Source organism: Podarcis raffonei, chromosome 5 (assembly GCF_027172205.1).
Source record: "Podarcis raffonei isolate rPodRaf1 chromosome 5, rPodRaf1.pri, whole genome shotgun sequence".
NCBI classification, from domain to species: Eukaryota; Metazoa; Chordata; class Lepidosauria; order Squamata; family Lacertidae; genus Podarcis; species Podarcis raffonei.
Window position 1 is genome coordinate 63,695,931 of NC_070606.1, and position 15,724 is coordinate 63,711,654.

General features: G+C 42.3%; 1 protein-coding gene across 3 annotated transcripts; it reads left to right on the top strand.

Moving 5' to 3' along the window:
- Window positions 1-1,249: 1,249 nt before the first annotated feature.
- PTTG1IP (PTTG1 interacting protein) lies at window positions 1,250-14,764 on the top strand. 3 transcript variants are annotated; one of them, XM_053389829.1, is made up of 8 exons: window positions 1,572-1,969; window positions 5,077-5,129; window positions 8,118-8,226; window positions 9,010-9,115; window positions 9,242-9,307; window positions 9,705-9,751; window positions 10,438-10,505; window positions 14,068-14,764. In XM_053389829.1, exons 1-7 carry the CDS (start codon window positions 1,858-1,860, stop codon window positions 10,482-10,484), a joined length of 540 nt encoding a protein of 179 aa, XP_053245804.1. In that variant the 5' UTR covers window positions 1,572-1,857; the 3' UTR covers window positions 10,485-10,505; window positions 14,068-14,764. The 3 variants fall into 3 exon arrangements, with proteins under 3 accessions (XP_053245805.1, XP_053245804.1, XP_053245802.1); XM_053389830.1 differs by lacking the exons at window positions 1,572-1,969; window positions 14,068-14,764 and adding an exon at window positions 1,250-1,331 and having other exon boundaries at window positions 10,438-11,514; XM_053389827.1 differs by lacking the exon at window positions 14,068-14,764 and having other exon boundaries at window positions 1,574-1,969; window positions 10,438-11,514.
- The last annotated feature ends 960 nt before the right edge of the window (window positions 14,765-15,724 follow it).

Genomic DNA, 15,724 nt, shown 5'->3' on the forward strand with positions numbered 1-15,724 from the left:
TTGCTGCTAGACTGACCTCTCTGTCTGCTGCTGAGCCTACCACTCTCAAAGATCAGGGAAGGATGGGGAGCTGAAGAAAGGAGGAGATGGGGCCCACCATGCCACGACAAAAGGTAAGGTAAAAGGTAAAGGACCTGTGAATGGTTAAGTCCAGTCAAAGGTGACTATGGGGTGTGGCACTCATCTCGCTTCAGGCTGAGGGATCTGGTGTTTGTCTACAGGCAGCTTTCCAGGTCATGTGCAATGGAACACCGTGATGGAAGCCAGAGCGCACGGAAACGCCGTTTACCTTCCCGCCACAGTGGTACCCATTTATCTAATTGCACTGGTGTGCTTTCGAAGTGCTAGGTTGGTAGAAGCTGGGACAGAGCAACAGGAGCTCACCCCGTTGCACGGATTTGAACTGCTGACCTTCTAATTGGCAAGCCCAAGAGACTCAAGTGGTTTAGACCACAGCGTCACCCACATTCATGCCAGGATAAAGGACCCACCTAGGTGGTGGGATGCTAAAACTCCCCACCTGGAACTGGCACCAGCACCATGCAGTATATTTTTTTCTTTTATTTAACAACTACCCTATAGAAGAGTACTGGTGACCTCAACAGCTTGCTTAATTTTTAATTGGTCCTAATACTCATATCATGCAACTATTGCTGTTTGGATATTTCCTCCCCAATGGACCAACAAGGCTGATTACTTTAATCAACGATGATTAAAACCAGAGCAGCACAAAAGCTGCTGTCTGACAGAGCTTACCCTGGGTAAAAGACATATAAATGGGACGAGGGGGACCAGTGATCTGGGATAGAGCTCAAGCTTTGCACAGGAGGCAGTGAGGACCACCAACTAGGATGACTTTCAGAGGATTGGCTGAATTAACGGAGGACAAGTCAAGCCTATCAATGGCTATTAGTCACGATGAGGGCTATGGAGGAGGCTCCTTTTACCCTCGTGCAGAAAGTCTGTAGTTTGGTCCCTGGCACCCCTACCCCGTGTCCCCCCCCCTTAAAATGGATTAGGGAAATGTGATGAGAAAGACTCCTCACTGCTTTATGATCTTGGAGTGCAAGCCTTGCCACGTGCTTTGCGTGCCCAAAGTCCCTTGTGTGTCTCCAAGGAGGTAGGGCTGGGAAAGAAAGACTCCTCTCTAAATCCTTGAAGAGTCACTGAGCTAGACGGATCAACGAGGGGGAGACTTGGCGCAAGGCAGCTTCCATCCCGTGCAATCATAATGCTGTGTAAACCTCCCAAGTCCCTCAATTCGATGGCGCGGCGGGCTTCTGCTCCTCTTTTCTGCGCGCGAGAGGACAGGGCGCCTCGCAGAAATACCGGTACAGTAATCTGAACAGGGAACGCCTGAACTCCCAACGGCTGCTATCGCTGCTGCTGCTGCTGCGGCCTTGATGAGGGGCGCCAAAGAGCCTTGTGGAGAGATGGAGAGCGCGCGCGATTGGGCGGCACCTAGAAAGCGCTTTGCCAGAGTAGCATTCGTCCTTCGGCGCGGTTGTGATGGTTACGGCTTCCTTGCGGGAGCGCGCGTTCCCTCGGCCCCACCTTTCGGGGGGAGCTGGCCAGTTGTCCCGCCCAGCGCGCGCTCCCGCCCCGTCAGTGAGGAGGGCGCGGGTGGAGAACGGCCTGCGCGCGAGAGCGCGACTGAGCGTGTGTCACGGCGGGTGTGGGTGTGTTTGTTTCCTGTTGAGCTCGGAGAACTGAGGAGAAAGAAGCGCAGTGAAAGCAGAAAAGTGTGTGTGTGAGTGAGTGTGTGTGTGTGTGTGTGTGTGTGTGTGTGAGTGAGAGAGAGTGCTTCCTGGCGCCAGAAGAAGAGGGAGCCTGGCTTTGCGGGGCGCCTTCTCCGCCATGGGCCACCACTGCCTCCGAGCCTCTCCGCGGCCCCTGCTCCTGCTCTGCGTCCCGCTGCTCTTCGCTGTCGCCCGCGGAGCCCCCACGCCCGGGCCCGGGGAGCAAGCAGGTGAGAGACCTCGGCCCTGGCGCCTCTCGGGGGCAGGGAGTTGTGGGCGGCCGAGGCAGCCGCGGTAGTTTCCCTCGGCAGCCCCGGGCCCGCTCCTTTCCCCGCCCCTCGCCGCTTTGAAACGCCGATTGCGCGGCTCTCCGGTGTGGACGTGCCCTTCGTGGCCCCCGGAGGGCCCGTGCGTCCTTTCTCCTCTCCCCTTTCCAAAACGGCGACTCGTTTCCGACGAGGAGCGGCGCCGCCGGGGCTTGCTGTGATTTGTTTTATTTTCTTAGCTTTATTGCCCTCTGTGACGCGTTGCCGGGGATCCGAAGTGTTTTCCTGAAAGTTTGTTTTTATGGGCGCGTATGCACGATACCTGGAAAGCCCGTTCGAAACGCAGCGATGGGAATGCGCGGGGGCAAACCCTATAAACTATGGGCGTAGCCAAGGGGGGGCACCTGCCTCCCCAATCAAGTACTGTAAAGGATTGAAAATACTTAACTGAGGTTATGACCCCCCCCCCCAACATGAAGCCTGTCCCCCATGTTAAAATACTTAACTGACCAGATACCTAGGTCCCGTTCCTCCCCCCCCCCAAAGTCATGGTTATGCCTATGCCCTATAACCTAAGGGCTGCAATGTGAAAGGGTCCTCAGCAATATTGCAGATTGGCTGCCCACCTCACCCCAAAATGTATCTTGAATCCAAGCATCATCATTATTATTTTAAAAAAATAGAGATGGAAAACTTATCTTAAAAAGGGGCTTTTTTCTCATATGAAAGGAGATTCCTCCTACCACATATTCCTGCTTCAGAACTACAGTGGTACCTCAGGTTACATACGCTTCAGGTTACATACACTTCAGGTTACAGATTCTGCTAACCCAGAAATAGTACCTCAGGTTAAGAACTTTGCTTCAGGATGAGAACAGAAATCATGCTCCGGCGGCGGGAGGCCCCATTAGCTAAAGTGGTGCTTCAGGTTAAGAACAGTTTCAGGTTAAGAACGGACCTCCGGAACAAATTAAGTACTTAACCCGAGGTACCACTGTAATTTTTTACACACATGCAAGTTTGATTGCCTAAGATTTATGAAAACTGGTGACAGCTCTAAAAAACTGTACTGGATTTACCGTCTTGAGAAAGCACTGGTGTAATCAGTGTCTGGTCTCTGTTCTTGTTCGTTTGCATTCCTTAAGTTGGAACTGAAGCATTAGATTTACCGTAAGTGAGTAAGGTTGGTTTCTTTAGTCTCTGAATTTGAGGCTGAGTTCATTTGTTCAGTGAGCTAATGTTATGTGTTTGCCAGGCAATAAATAGTTGCAGCAAAACTCCTGATATCCAGCCATGTGATACAGATTAGTTGCTCCTTAGCACACTTTGATCACTTGATTGTATAAAGAGTGCTATTGGTTAATGTGGTAACTTCAGATCTTTGGAGAAACTGCAAGTCCAAAGTTGGCTGTTGGGCTATTCCTTGTGTGGTCTTGGGACAACAGGGATGCCATTTCTGAATTTCATGATGTGGCTAATTGCTGAATGCAAAAAAGTTTGTTTAGGGTTGAAAACAGTGGGGTTTACCCTTATAAGCATGAATGGCATTGTTATGGTGCTTGTAAGAAGCACCATGCCATATGCTTTGCATACAGAAGGTTCAGTCCCCTGTCATCCCAAGTTAGAAAGCTCATATGGTTAATGTCTAACTTAGTACAGTGGTACCTCGGGTTAAGTACTTAATTCATTCCGGAGGTCCATACTTAACCTGAAACTGTTCTTAACCTGAAGCATCACGTTAGCTAATGGGGCCTCCTGCTGCTGCTGCGCCGCCGGAGCACAATTTCTGTTCTCAACCTGAAGCAAAGTTCTTAACCTGAAGCACTATTTCTGGGTTAGCGGAGTATGTAACCTGAAGCGTATGTAACCTGAAGCGTATGTAACCTGAAGCGTATGTAACCTGAGGTACCACTGTATAAGTTATCCTATATTTCTGGTGTCAGTTTTCACTTGAGTAAAATACATGATAGGATATGGCTATAGCATTGCTTTCATAGTTTACCTCAGTCACCTTCATTGACTAGTTCATTTGAACTGTGTGTGGGCATAGGGGCATTTCACTTCCTTTAACCCAGATGTTTCCTTGGCCAGCATTTGCAACTGAGTTGACAACATTGTACAGATGCTGGAAACCAAGATGAGTGCCCTGTTGCTAAACCACTTCCTTGTAATTGAGCTAAACCAGGCTGTGTCATGTGCTCAGGGTTGTTCTAGAAGACACTTGCTTAGAACTTTATTCTGTAAAGTTGATTGCTAAACATGACCTCATTAATCAACTGCACAATTGTACTGACACTAATGTCGAATCTTAATTGCATCATATTACACCTACTTTGTGTACCTGAGAGCAGTTCAGCACAGCATATATATACAAGTAAATAATAGCCATACAGTAGTTTAGAAGTTTCCTCTTTGCCTGAATTTTAATGTCTAAGAAATGATTGTTGCAAATTATGGGAATGAATTTTGGACTGTTTTAATTTTCTGTCCTAAAATAGGAAGTAAATGTTTACAACCATAAGCAACTTGGCTTAGATTCCTGGCATCAGGGAATCCCACAAACTTCTACAAGTAGAGTTCAGCCTTATTTTTTAAAATAGCAAAATATATTATGGGAGAAAACTGCAATAGTGAGTGACTAACTTAATGCAGAGGTTGGGTGGCGCTGTGGTGTAAACCAGTGAGCCTTGGGCTTGCCGATTGGAAGGTCGGCAATTCAAATCCCCGCAACTGGGTGAGCTCCCGTTGTTCGGTCCCAGCTCCTGCCAACCTAGCAGTTCGAAAGCATGTCAAAGTGCAAGTAGATAAATAGGTACTGCTCCGGTGGGAAGGTAAACAGCGTTTCCGTGCGCTGCTCTGGTTTTGCCAGAAGCGGCTTAGTCATGCTGGCTACATGACCCGGAAAAACTGTCTGCGGAAAAACACTGGCTCCCTCGGCCAGTAAAGTGAGATGAGCACCGCAACCCCAGAGTTGTTTGTGACTGGACTTAACTGTCAGGGGTCCTTTACCTTTAACTTAATGCATTGTCAATTATAAACTAACATATCATTCCTCTACTCTCTCACAATAGGCTGCCAACAGTACACAAACAAAACATGTGAGGAATGCCTGAAAAATGTCACGGTAAGTAGTATACAATTGCAGAATGCATATTGTAACTTGAAATTGTCTATGAGCCTGCTGTGTGCTGTGATGTTAAAGGCCAGCCCAACCCAAAACTGTTCAGGCACTCAAGAGTTCATCCACAGGGCTATGCCGTCAACCAAAGGTGAACGGTTCCAGAAACCCTGCAAATGCAATCTTGGTAGTCAAGATAACCTCACAGTTAATTGGTAGTTGTAACCATGAGCTCATATATGTTCATATTCACTTGCTTTGATATAGGCCAATTGGCTTGCTTTGATTTTATCCTTATCTGTGGGCTTGGGGTGCTGGGCTCTGAGCCCAGAAAAGGGGAACTATCTGTAAGATTTGGTTATTTGCCATCTATGCCCTCATCTGGTCAGGTGAAGTGCTGGAAAGTGCTGGCCAAAGTGACGTATGCTGTTTTGGGTATAAAGAATGTATAAACATTTGCTTGGGCCATCTCCTTGCTCCAGTGTCCTTCCCGCATCTGTAAAGGCTGGGAGACCTGGCAGGCTGACTTGTAATAAAGCATTAGAAGTGATTGCTCTGGTGCTTTTGACATCCTCCTTAGGTATCCCTGCACCAAACTACTCCCAAGAGCCCTCCTTTGGGCTGGTGGATCAGGACTGGGGCTCAGCAAATACAATAAAAGGAATAATTCTGCATGTGCAGTAAGAATGAATGCATCAAATTGTTTCTATTTTAAATGGGGAAGCCTCTTCCAGAATACAAGCTTTGTGTATGCACAGGGAGCTGTTGGATTAGCACAGGGGTGAGGAATCTTATTACCGTTGCTAACGCTGGCAGGGGCTGATGGGGTTTGTAGTCCAACATCTGGAGGGCCATAAGTTCACCACCCCTGGCTCAGATGCTCCTGCACTACACAATCTACTCTACACACACTCAATAGGATGGTCAGTGATACAGAATCAAGCTTGTTGTGCAAAAATTATCAAATCTTGCTTTCTCAATTAAGTTTATAACATCCTTTTTCTTTCTATAGAGACCAGTATAATATTACATAAAGCCAAATCATCCTGGGATGAATAGATATGAGGCATAGGCACCACTCTTCATTATACAGTATACTTCAAATAAATTAATTAACTAGTCCCCTTCCTCAACATATTTAAGTTGCAAGCCTGTGATCTCTTACTTGCAAATTGTATTGTGAAATCTCTCTTCCAATTCTTGAGAAATGTTTCTCAATCAGTTGCTAGTTCGTCCAACTAAAAAGAAATCACTGTTAGTTGACAATAAGTGCAGATTCATGTTTAGGCAAGAAAAGAGGGGTCTTTAAGTACAAAAATTTGAGAGCCAGCATCTTTGAGTTATGTATGAACTGGAGATACCTGAGAAACATCCAATGAGTATTTTGATCTATAATTTACCAGATGTTGCTTCTGAGCAACTTCTCTATGACCTGGACTTGAGCAGGGGTTTTATACAAGTCTCATTGTACTGAAGCATCCAGATCTTGATTTTTCTTGCAGTTGTCTGGCTTTTCATATTGGGAAAATGCAGGAAGACTTATTGCATTCAAGTCCTATTGAAAATTTAGTCAAAATAGTTTTTAAGGATAGCAGAATTTGCTGCCAGTTTTGGACAAATGCACTATTAGTTTATAGAACTTCTTTGGACTCCCCTGCCATTCCCTATAGAACTGATGAGGAACCATTTTCAGTCAAAAAGCTGCATTCCCTTCTGGGCAATTACTAAGGGACTATATGCCAGTGTGGGCAGGGCTAGAGGCAGAAGTGTGTATTTTACCTTTGTACAGTAGGTTTGCTTCTACGCACATTCATGCATCACTTTCTGTTCACACTTCAGGCAAGCAGGAAATATTATTGAAGTTCCAAGGACACATTCCAGCCAGGCAAAAATATTCGAGAGCCAGCTAAGAGAACAGTGGAGGGCTGCATTTGGTGTCCAAGCCTGAGGTTCCCCATCTGTGCCTTATAAGCATTAAAAAATTGTACTAATCACCCAGCAAACAGATTAAGCAAAAAATGGCATCTAAATATGAACATGAGGGCTTAATTTGGGAGGGGTGTGTGTTGTTGTTGTTGTGGCTATTTGGCTGCACAGTCCTTTAATATGCCAGATGCATTGTTTAGAAAGCACTGCAACTATGGAGGCCCTAGAGGTGCACAGTGTATAATTCTGAGGCTTGGAAAAACCGCTTCCAATTTGCTGCCTCTTTCTGTAAGAGTCTGAATCTAATGTTAGTCCTTGACCTCTAGGTGCTTTTGACAGGGTACCCTTTGGGTTCACTTGTGCTGATCATAAGAACAGTCTTCCTTGATCACTACAACTTTCTGCTTCTATCTGTGGCCACTTTATACAGTTCATTTACTGATCTATTATAGTTCCCGGTTTCCACATAGGAAGATTTTTATTTGGTACTAATCCCATGCATATGTAACAGCCAACTACATATTTTAATGTGGCTGGGATTGTTTTTGTGTGTAGACATGTTAAATGTGATCATGTGTTTAACACAATGAGTAGTTTGTCTCTCTGCTGAATTAAGGGAAGCTTGCTTCAAGTACAAAGGATTGCAGTTCTAGACGAAACAAGTTTTTATGACCTTTTAAAATGACCTACATTTGATGCTTTTTTAGATGGGATTACTTGGCAATACAAAACTCAAGAGGACCTAGTGCTTCAGTAGTGCAGTGTTGGGACTAAGGTTGAAGCAGTGCTTTTGAATACTTGGCAGTGCCCTCTAGTCAAAAAGATTACATAGAAGCAATATTGATAATGTTGGCATACAGTTGTGTTCCTTTCGCTATCTTTGGGCAATACCCTGCTAGTTCATTCTCAGAATAGACTGGTTGAAATCAGTGGCTTGAAGTTACTTAAGTCAACATATTTCAGTGGGTCTCCTCTAAGTATGGATATTGCCCTTCAACTTTATCCTACTCAGCTGTTTTGTTTGTTTGTTTATTGGCTTGTTGTATTTTCCACCTCTTCTTTTTCCAGTGTTTATGGTGCAGCAGCAGCAAACAATGCCTGGAATATCCTGTTCGAAATATCCTCCCCCCCAGTTCACTTTGCCAGTTGAGTAAGGCCCGCTGGGGTGTCTGTTGGGGTAAGTAACTTCCAGGAATACTGCATGTGTGTCATTGGCATTGCAATTTTCTCTATAAACAATTCCTGGATTGCTTCTTGGATGCAATAAATATTCCTCTTCTCAGTAACTTTCTTTAATATTATTTAGGGTATTATAAGTAAACGTATCAGAAGTTTGCAGTCTCCTTGCAACATGGGCAGATCAAGTTACTACAGCTTACAAGTTGATAGAAAGGAGTGGAACTCCTTGCTACTATAGCAGCAAAATGTTCCGGGAGATTATTTTACAGGCAGATATTTTTTTTCTGGTTTAAACAGCAAATCATTACTGCAGCAAGATCATGAGGATTCTTTCTAGTTACGTTCCTATATCACAGCAAAGATATTAGCATTTTTAGTGGTTAGTTAGGTGTTATTAGGTTAAGCAGAGTATGATGATATCCCAGTGTTTTGGTAATTAGATGGTAAGCAACTTCTGAACATGAAGATTCCATTATGCATTTTGTGGTCAATAGTTTTGGATAGTAAATGCAACTAATCCTTAAAAAAGAAAATTTAAAGCTATCGTGGTAGCAGAAGGCTCAGCATTATAGATGTCCTATAGAGGACATTGCCCATGCAATGGCTCATTTGTATGAAGCTGCTGCACTGAGTTTGTCCTCCATGCTTTAACTGGGCAAGTTTGCAGTGATTTGTGTAGAATAACTTTAATTTTGAATTAAATGACGTAGGCCTATTTTAAATTCAGGGTTTGTTTTTTGGCAAATGGCTCACTCACTACTTTTCTTGTGTTATATTTCAGTGAATTTTGAAGCTCTCATAATTACAATGTCCGTGGTGGGAGGAATAATCCTTATTGCTCTTTGTGTTTGTTGCTGTTGTTGCTGCAGGAAAAAAAAGAGCAGAAAGCAAGTATCTGAACATGTTCTTATTTTTTTATACCGTAAATACCAGTAATATACTTACCTTAATGACACCCCTCAAGTTATGGCATACCTAATCATATATGTCCTAAATGCTCTTGTTTTGTGCAGACCTGATAAGGAGGATGAGAAAGTTGCCAGAGAGAGAGAGCAGAGAAGAGTAAGACAGGAAGAAAGGTAAGTTGCTGTCAACCTACAGATGTTGTCAGGCCTGCTGCGACCTTCCCTTTTGATGTTAAGACCAGATGTTTGCAGAAAACATCTGGAGTAACTGGCAGTTGCAGGTGCTTTTTCTACATTATTCCTCTGCTGTAATACTTAACGTGTTGGCCGTGGAGGACTCCAGTGTTTATAAGCATCTGGAATTATATTGTAACCTGCTTGAAGGTCCTATTGATGAAAAGCACTTTAAAGATTCTATTGGTCAAAAGACAGGGTATAAAATTAATCTTGAATGTAGGTAGTTGGGAGCTGTCTTCTCACTAACATAATTTCCTTCCTACACAGGAGAAAAAAATGTATACAAAATTATTCTAAATTGCGAACATCCCATGACATGTTATATTTCTTGCAGGAGAGCAGAGATGAAATCAAGGCATGATGAAATCCGGAAAAAATATGGTAAGTGCCAATGGCTAGCTGTCAAATGCATAAGATGCTTCATCTTAGTGTGCTATATATCAACATGTGATAGTTACCACTTCAACTCATTACCTGAAGGAATGGTGTCCCAAAGTTTTTGACTGGCCTTGGTAACCAAGCCAAAAAAACCCTGATTGTCAGCAATCTCTCTCTCCCATCTGTTGCACCTCCACACAGATGTCCGGAAATAAACCCTCCTCCCTAAGTAAGGGTACAAAACTGACTGGAGTTTATGTTCTCTAAGCGTATCATTTAACTGATTTTGCTTAAACGGTAATTTGGGTGTTGATAATTCTGACAAGCTGTCGTCAGCTTTTCCTTATTATTAGATCAGTACCCCTGAGACAAGAAACAATCAGTTCTGGGTTAAGCCAAAATGTTATAAAACATAATTTATTGTATTATAACTCTTTAAAATACTTGTCCAAAAACATGTTGCAAGAAAGGAGTTGTTGGGGTTTTTTTGACCAAATGCCACATTGTGTGGAATATTTGGATAGGCAAACTATTGAGAAATGCAGTTCACTAGACTTTGATCCTGCCTCCTACTTTCACGAATACTGGCAACCACTTTTCATCACCTCCCTCGGCTACTTCCTTTTCATATTTGCCCCTCACCAATATCTTTGATCTCTGTGTTCTAACCAGATGTTATTTTTTCCCAGGTTTGTTTAAAGAAGAGAACCCATATGCCAAATTTGAAAACAACTAAGATTTCTTTTGAAAAGCCAAAGTAAGCTCTGCCAGTGCTGTCTATAGAATGTGTAGTACAGCTGCTAAAAGATCCAGTAAATTAGATGCCTTAATTGCAAATGGAAAATTGGTCTTAATAGAAGACAGCTGTTAATAAGCAGCAAGATAAACGAACAAGCCAAACATACCTCTGAAAACCAGATGGCCTAGCAGGCTGGAGATGTTAGATTTTTCTTCTTTCTGTCCTGCAGGTGTCTGTGCTCTTACATAGTATAGCATAACCTTTGTTTGCTGGTCAAATCTTGGAACAAATTTGTTCATGAAGTGGAGAGGGACAATGCACATTTCTTCTTGTCAATCTTTTCTATGGTCAACAAATTATAGCTGTTTTTAATTGAAGGGTAGGAGTTGGGTGGTCATATCAAAAAACTAGGTGGGTAGGCTATGTGAAAGGAACATAAGCTTTAATTGTGCCACTAGCAAAAAGTGCCTAAATTGATCTTCAAAAACATTTTGTTTGCAGCACAGATGTTTTTATAGTGTGATTGTGAAGGTTTGCACTTTTATATATTAATACTACTTTTTCTTCTGGACTACGTATGCGTGTTCCTTCTGTTCCTTTGCCTCTTTTAAATCACTTCAACTACAGAAATAGTTAGACTGATTTATGTTAGTAACAGTGTGATACGAATGCTTTACTGGTGCTGATTAAATGGCTGCTTGTATTGGAATTTTAAAGGCTCTTCTTATATTTAAGAACTTTGTACTGCTTGTAATTATCTGAAGCAATGTATAATCTTGGAAAGAATGTCCTTAGTAACCAAATCAGAAGAATGAAAAGGTTCCTTTTTTGAAGTAAAGAACCATAATACAGCCTTGGGGTTGATTTCTGCTGCCTAGAGTAAGGCCTGCCAATAAAATATTTGGCTTGATGCAATAGCCTGTTTTTCTTCAGGCTGTTCTATGTCAAGAGTCCTATGCACTGGAGTTTCTTTATGAAGACAGATTAATAAGGAAAGTAACTTCTTAATGTTTACTGTCAAGTGGAAGAGTGGATTAAAACAAAACCGTGAAATAATGATTTGGAGGACTGGCTACACTTGGAATGTATAAAGTTTGTTTCCAAGGAAACTTTAAACACTACATTTGCCTGGAGTGAAATAGCCCCTAGATCATAAACACAGAACTTGTGGAAAATGTGGAATGATTTTGTCGTTTCCCCCAACCCAAAATTGAAAGCATTAGATAGTATAGAGAAATTAAATGTCTAATTTTCATGCCCACACTCTTCTAAAAACACACGTACATATGGAGGTATATTAGATACTGATTCCATTGTAAGCTTAAACTTTTTATATATGTTGTCAAAGTCACAAACACATATAATACTTTCTATTCATTTAAATATCTTTACTCTTCTGTTGACATCTTAAAAACAAGTTGAAATTTGCCGACAATGCATAGTAAATTCCAGAAATACAGGATATTGTTTTATAAAAACTTTCATACAATTATTTTGCCATATTAACAAGTAAAATGAATTATTTACTGTAGCAAAATTTGTAATTATTTACTTAATAAAATAAATATTTAATATCTTACATCTCTTGGCATTCTATCTTTCTGTTGCCCTCTTAAGCAAATATAAATAATAGGGAATTATTGTACCACATACAATCTCCTTTTTCTGAAGAATATGAGTACGAGTGGGGAGGGATGTCAGCATCTGAAGAAAGTGTTTTTTAGTGACAGAATTACAAATTTGAAAACTAAAAGTGGTTAAGGCTTATGCTGACTGGTGTGTGTGTGATCTCTCCTCAAAGAGAGGGTATGGCTGGCTGGAACTCTGAACAGGCTCCACACTGCAATGTTTTGTGGCAGGTTCCACATACATGTATAACATCCTCAGGCTGTTGGGGCTGGCAGCCAGTCCAAGAATAAAGCCTGCTAGCAATATATAACACAATGGAAGATGGCCTTGAGATGGGAAGCGAATGGAATGTGTCCTTTATTCCTTCCTACTCTGCCCTAACGGTCACGGGTCTCTTTACCTTTACCTTTACTCTGCCCCAAGAGGGCTGAACAGTAATACCTTTTGGGGATGGGGATACACTGCAACATTCCACACAGCATGTTCGCCTTGCTCTGTTTATCCACATATATGGGCTATCTACATGACTTAGTAATCTAGTTAGTCTTTACAATACTACTAAGATCTCACTACTTTACGTTGGCTGTTCTAAAATTCTAATAAATGTTCTTATTGCCTGGATTACTGTAATGTCTTGGTTCCAGTTTCTCACTCTAAATGTCTTCTATCCTCAGCTCTCCTGGCCATCTAATATTTTGCTCACTGTTAAAAAGCCACACCACTGCACCATTCATTCACTTTTTTGTGTTTAGTTCAAACTTCTTGGTATTGGCTCTTCTTTCATCTCAACACTAGTCATATTTATTTCATGTAATACAGAGGTAGGGAACCTGTAAGACGCTGGCAGGGGCTGATTAGAGTTCAGCAATTCTGGAGAGCTACAGGTTTCCCTGTTCCTGATCTAATACTGACTTACCTGCTTAACCTCTAGTTTCTTGTGCCATTTATTTCTGCCAGTTCTCTGCAACAGTTCATGCACCTAGTGTATGCATCTGTCTTCTATTATTATTCAGTCCATGCACCTAGTACATGCACCTGCCTTCCATTATTATTATTAAAATTTGTATACTACCCTATACCCACAGGCAGTTCACAGAGTAAAATATGAATATAAAACCACAAAACATACAATCAAAACAAAAACAACCTAATAACCCCCCCCACATTTTTAAAGGGCAATAAAAGCTACCTAAATGTCTCCTCTTCTATTATTCCTATCTTGACCTTTTAACAGTCTTCCCTTCAGTCTTCCCTCTTCCTAGATTTCTGCATTGTGCCCAATATTTAACACACTTCCCATCATCTTTGTTGCTTCTAATGTACGTACAACACTTATGAAAAGCACTTCATTAAAAAATGACATATAGTGAGGCTGTGTGCTGAGTGACAGTGCAGTCCTACAGGCATCTACTAAGAAGCCTTATATGGCACAATAGGGCTTACTCCTTACAACAGAGCAGGGGTGGGGAACCTGCCCCCTGCAGATGTTTTTTAGGAGTACACTTCCCATTATCCCTGACCATTGGTTATACTGACTGAAGCTGATGTGAGTTGTCACTCAACATCTGGAGGGCCAGAGATTCCTCAGCCATGATTAAGGACATAGGATTTCAGCCTGAGAGAGGGTCAAATAACACTCATCTGATTGCTTTCAAGATACTCTTTGGGAAGAGATCAATGAGTTTTTATCCTACTTAAAATATTTTGTACCTCTTCAGGGTGAACTACCTCACCACCCCAATGAATCCCTCTTCTCAAATATTAGTTCCATCTCAAAGGAAACCATTGGGGACGTTTTGGAAGTTAACTACCCAATGGGGAAATATTTCCCAGTTGTCCCAAACCAAATTTAGGTACACGTTGTTCCTTAGTAAAGGGGGAATAGCTGCATTAGGCAGAGGGCGTCAGGACTACTGTGGTTAGAACTGATATTCTTCTCTCTACATCGCAGATTGCAGAGAAGAAGGCACAGATGAAAGAAGCAGTGTTTATATGCCGCACTCTAGAGTTTTGAAAGAAAACCAGAAGTTAAAAGATTTATTTACCATACAAAAAACTTTCAGTCAAAGCCATAAGTTATGCTTTTGATCAATTTAACAAGACGCGACATGATCAATGTCTCCACTTCCTTGAAATTGCCTCAGAACTCCCAACAAGGCTCCATTGTTTATGTTGCACATATCCAAGGTACTTATTAAGATGTTTTGCCACAACTTCTGGTGCAACATACCGTGCAGGGGTTGCCCAACTTACTGGATTAGCAGTCACATAACACAAAATGGCTGTCATGGGGGAGGAGCACAGTGTAACAAAATTAAAGTACAGTACAATACAGCACAGTCATTGCTGATTCCCCTTCTCCCTTGACCTCAAAAATGCAGAGGTCTGCACACATACAACACTGTTAAGAGGCTGCACACACATAACTGTTAGGAAGATTTGTTCGTAAGGACACATTCCCCAATACCAGGAGGGAGAAAAGGTTCCCACCCCACACTCACTACACACACAAAAAGCAGAGACAGATGCATCTCTCTCTCACTCATGCACATACATGCACCTCTTTCTCTCTGTCCAAGTGCATCTCTTACAATTCATGCATACAAACAGATCACACGCACACATATCTCTTCCTCTCTCAGACACATAAACCTTTCCCTCTCTGCCCAAGGACATCTCTCTCAATCTTACTCTCTCTCTCACACACCCCATTTTAAGCTGCCCTACACACACATACAAGTCTCCCCACAGGTGAAGGAAAGTGCCTGTTGCCTCAATCCCACCCAGTTCATCCCCTACAAATACACAAGGGCTGTGCTTTTTTTCTGGGGGGACGTGGGGGTACACATACACCTAAGCATTTTGTGAATAAAAGTTTGTCCTCATTGAGGGGCAGTATTTCAATATGAGTAGGAAAATGAGAGGACTTCTAAACATTTTTGAAGGAAAAAAAGCACTGCACAAGAGCCAACAAACTAGTACCCACAGGTGTCAAGTTGGTAATGGGTGACTCTTGATTCTGATAAATATACTCAGTGTATCTAAAAGGGAAACTAGAATTCAGGAATTTGCTTCTTGTTTAGCAACAGTGCAAGTTCTCATTGTCTGAAATTCCCTTATGTTATGTTAGCTGTCTCTTCTCCCGCTGCCTGTCAAATATGGGGTGGTCACTGATATCCCACTCATGGCACAAAACTTGAACAATTGAATTCTTTCTTAGTTCTTCCTAAATCAACCATAGCACAAGGAGACACTGATGCTGGGCCAAATGAGCCAATGGTCTGACCCAACAGGGTTGTTTGGGGTCATGGAGGCAACCTGTGTGTGACCTTGATCCCCATCAGATATGGCTGAGTGGATACCATTGCTATGGTTGGTTTATTGCCCTGTTTTGTTATGAAAGTAAGTCACCTTCCATCATCTTCCAAAACCTTCCCAATTCTAAGGATATTTGCTAGGGGAAAAGTACTGGACTGGACTGTACTAAGAAGACTGTAAAAAATCCTCTTAGATAAGTGGAATGCCTTTTTTTTTTGCCTTTGTTTTCTTCATACCAATTTCTTGTCTGCATTCAGTGTCATTCAGGTATAGCTAATTTCCTGACAAAC

Bases quoted from the DNA above. Each gene is read 5' to 3' on its own strand.
- PTTG1IP (XM_053389829.1), top strand. From the start codon at position 1,858: ATGGGCCACCACTGCCTCCGAGCCTCTCCGCGGCCCCTGCTCCTGCTC. The intron at 5,130-8,117 runs GTAAGTAGTATA...TTCTTTTTCCAG, and splicing joins AATGCCTGAAAAATGTCACG to TGTTTATGGTGCAGCAGCAG. The intron at 9,752-10,437 runs GTAAGTGCCAAT...ATTTTTTCCCAG, and splicing joins TGAAATCCGGAAAAAATATG to GTTTGTTTAAAGAAGAGAAC.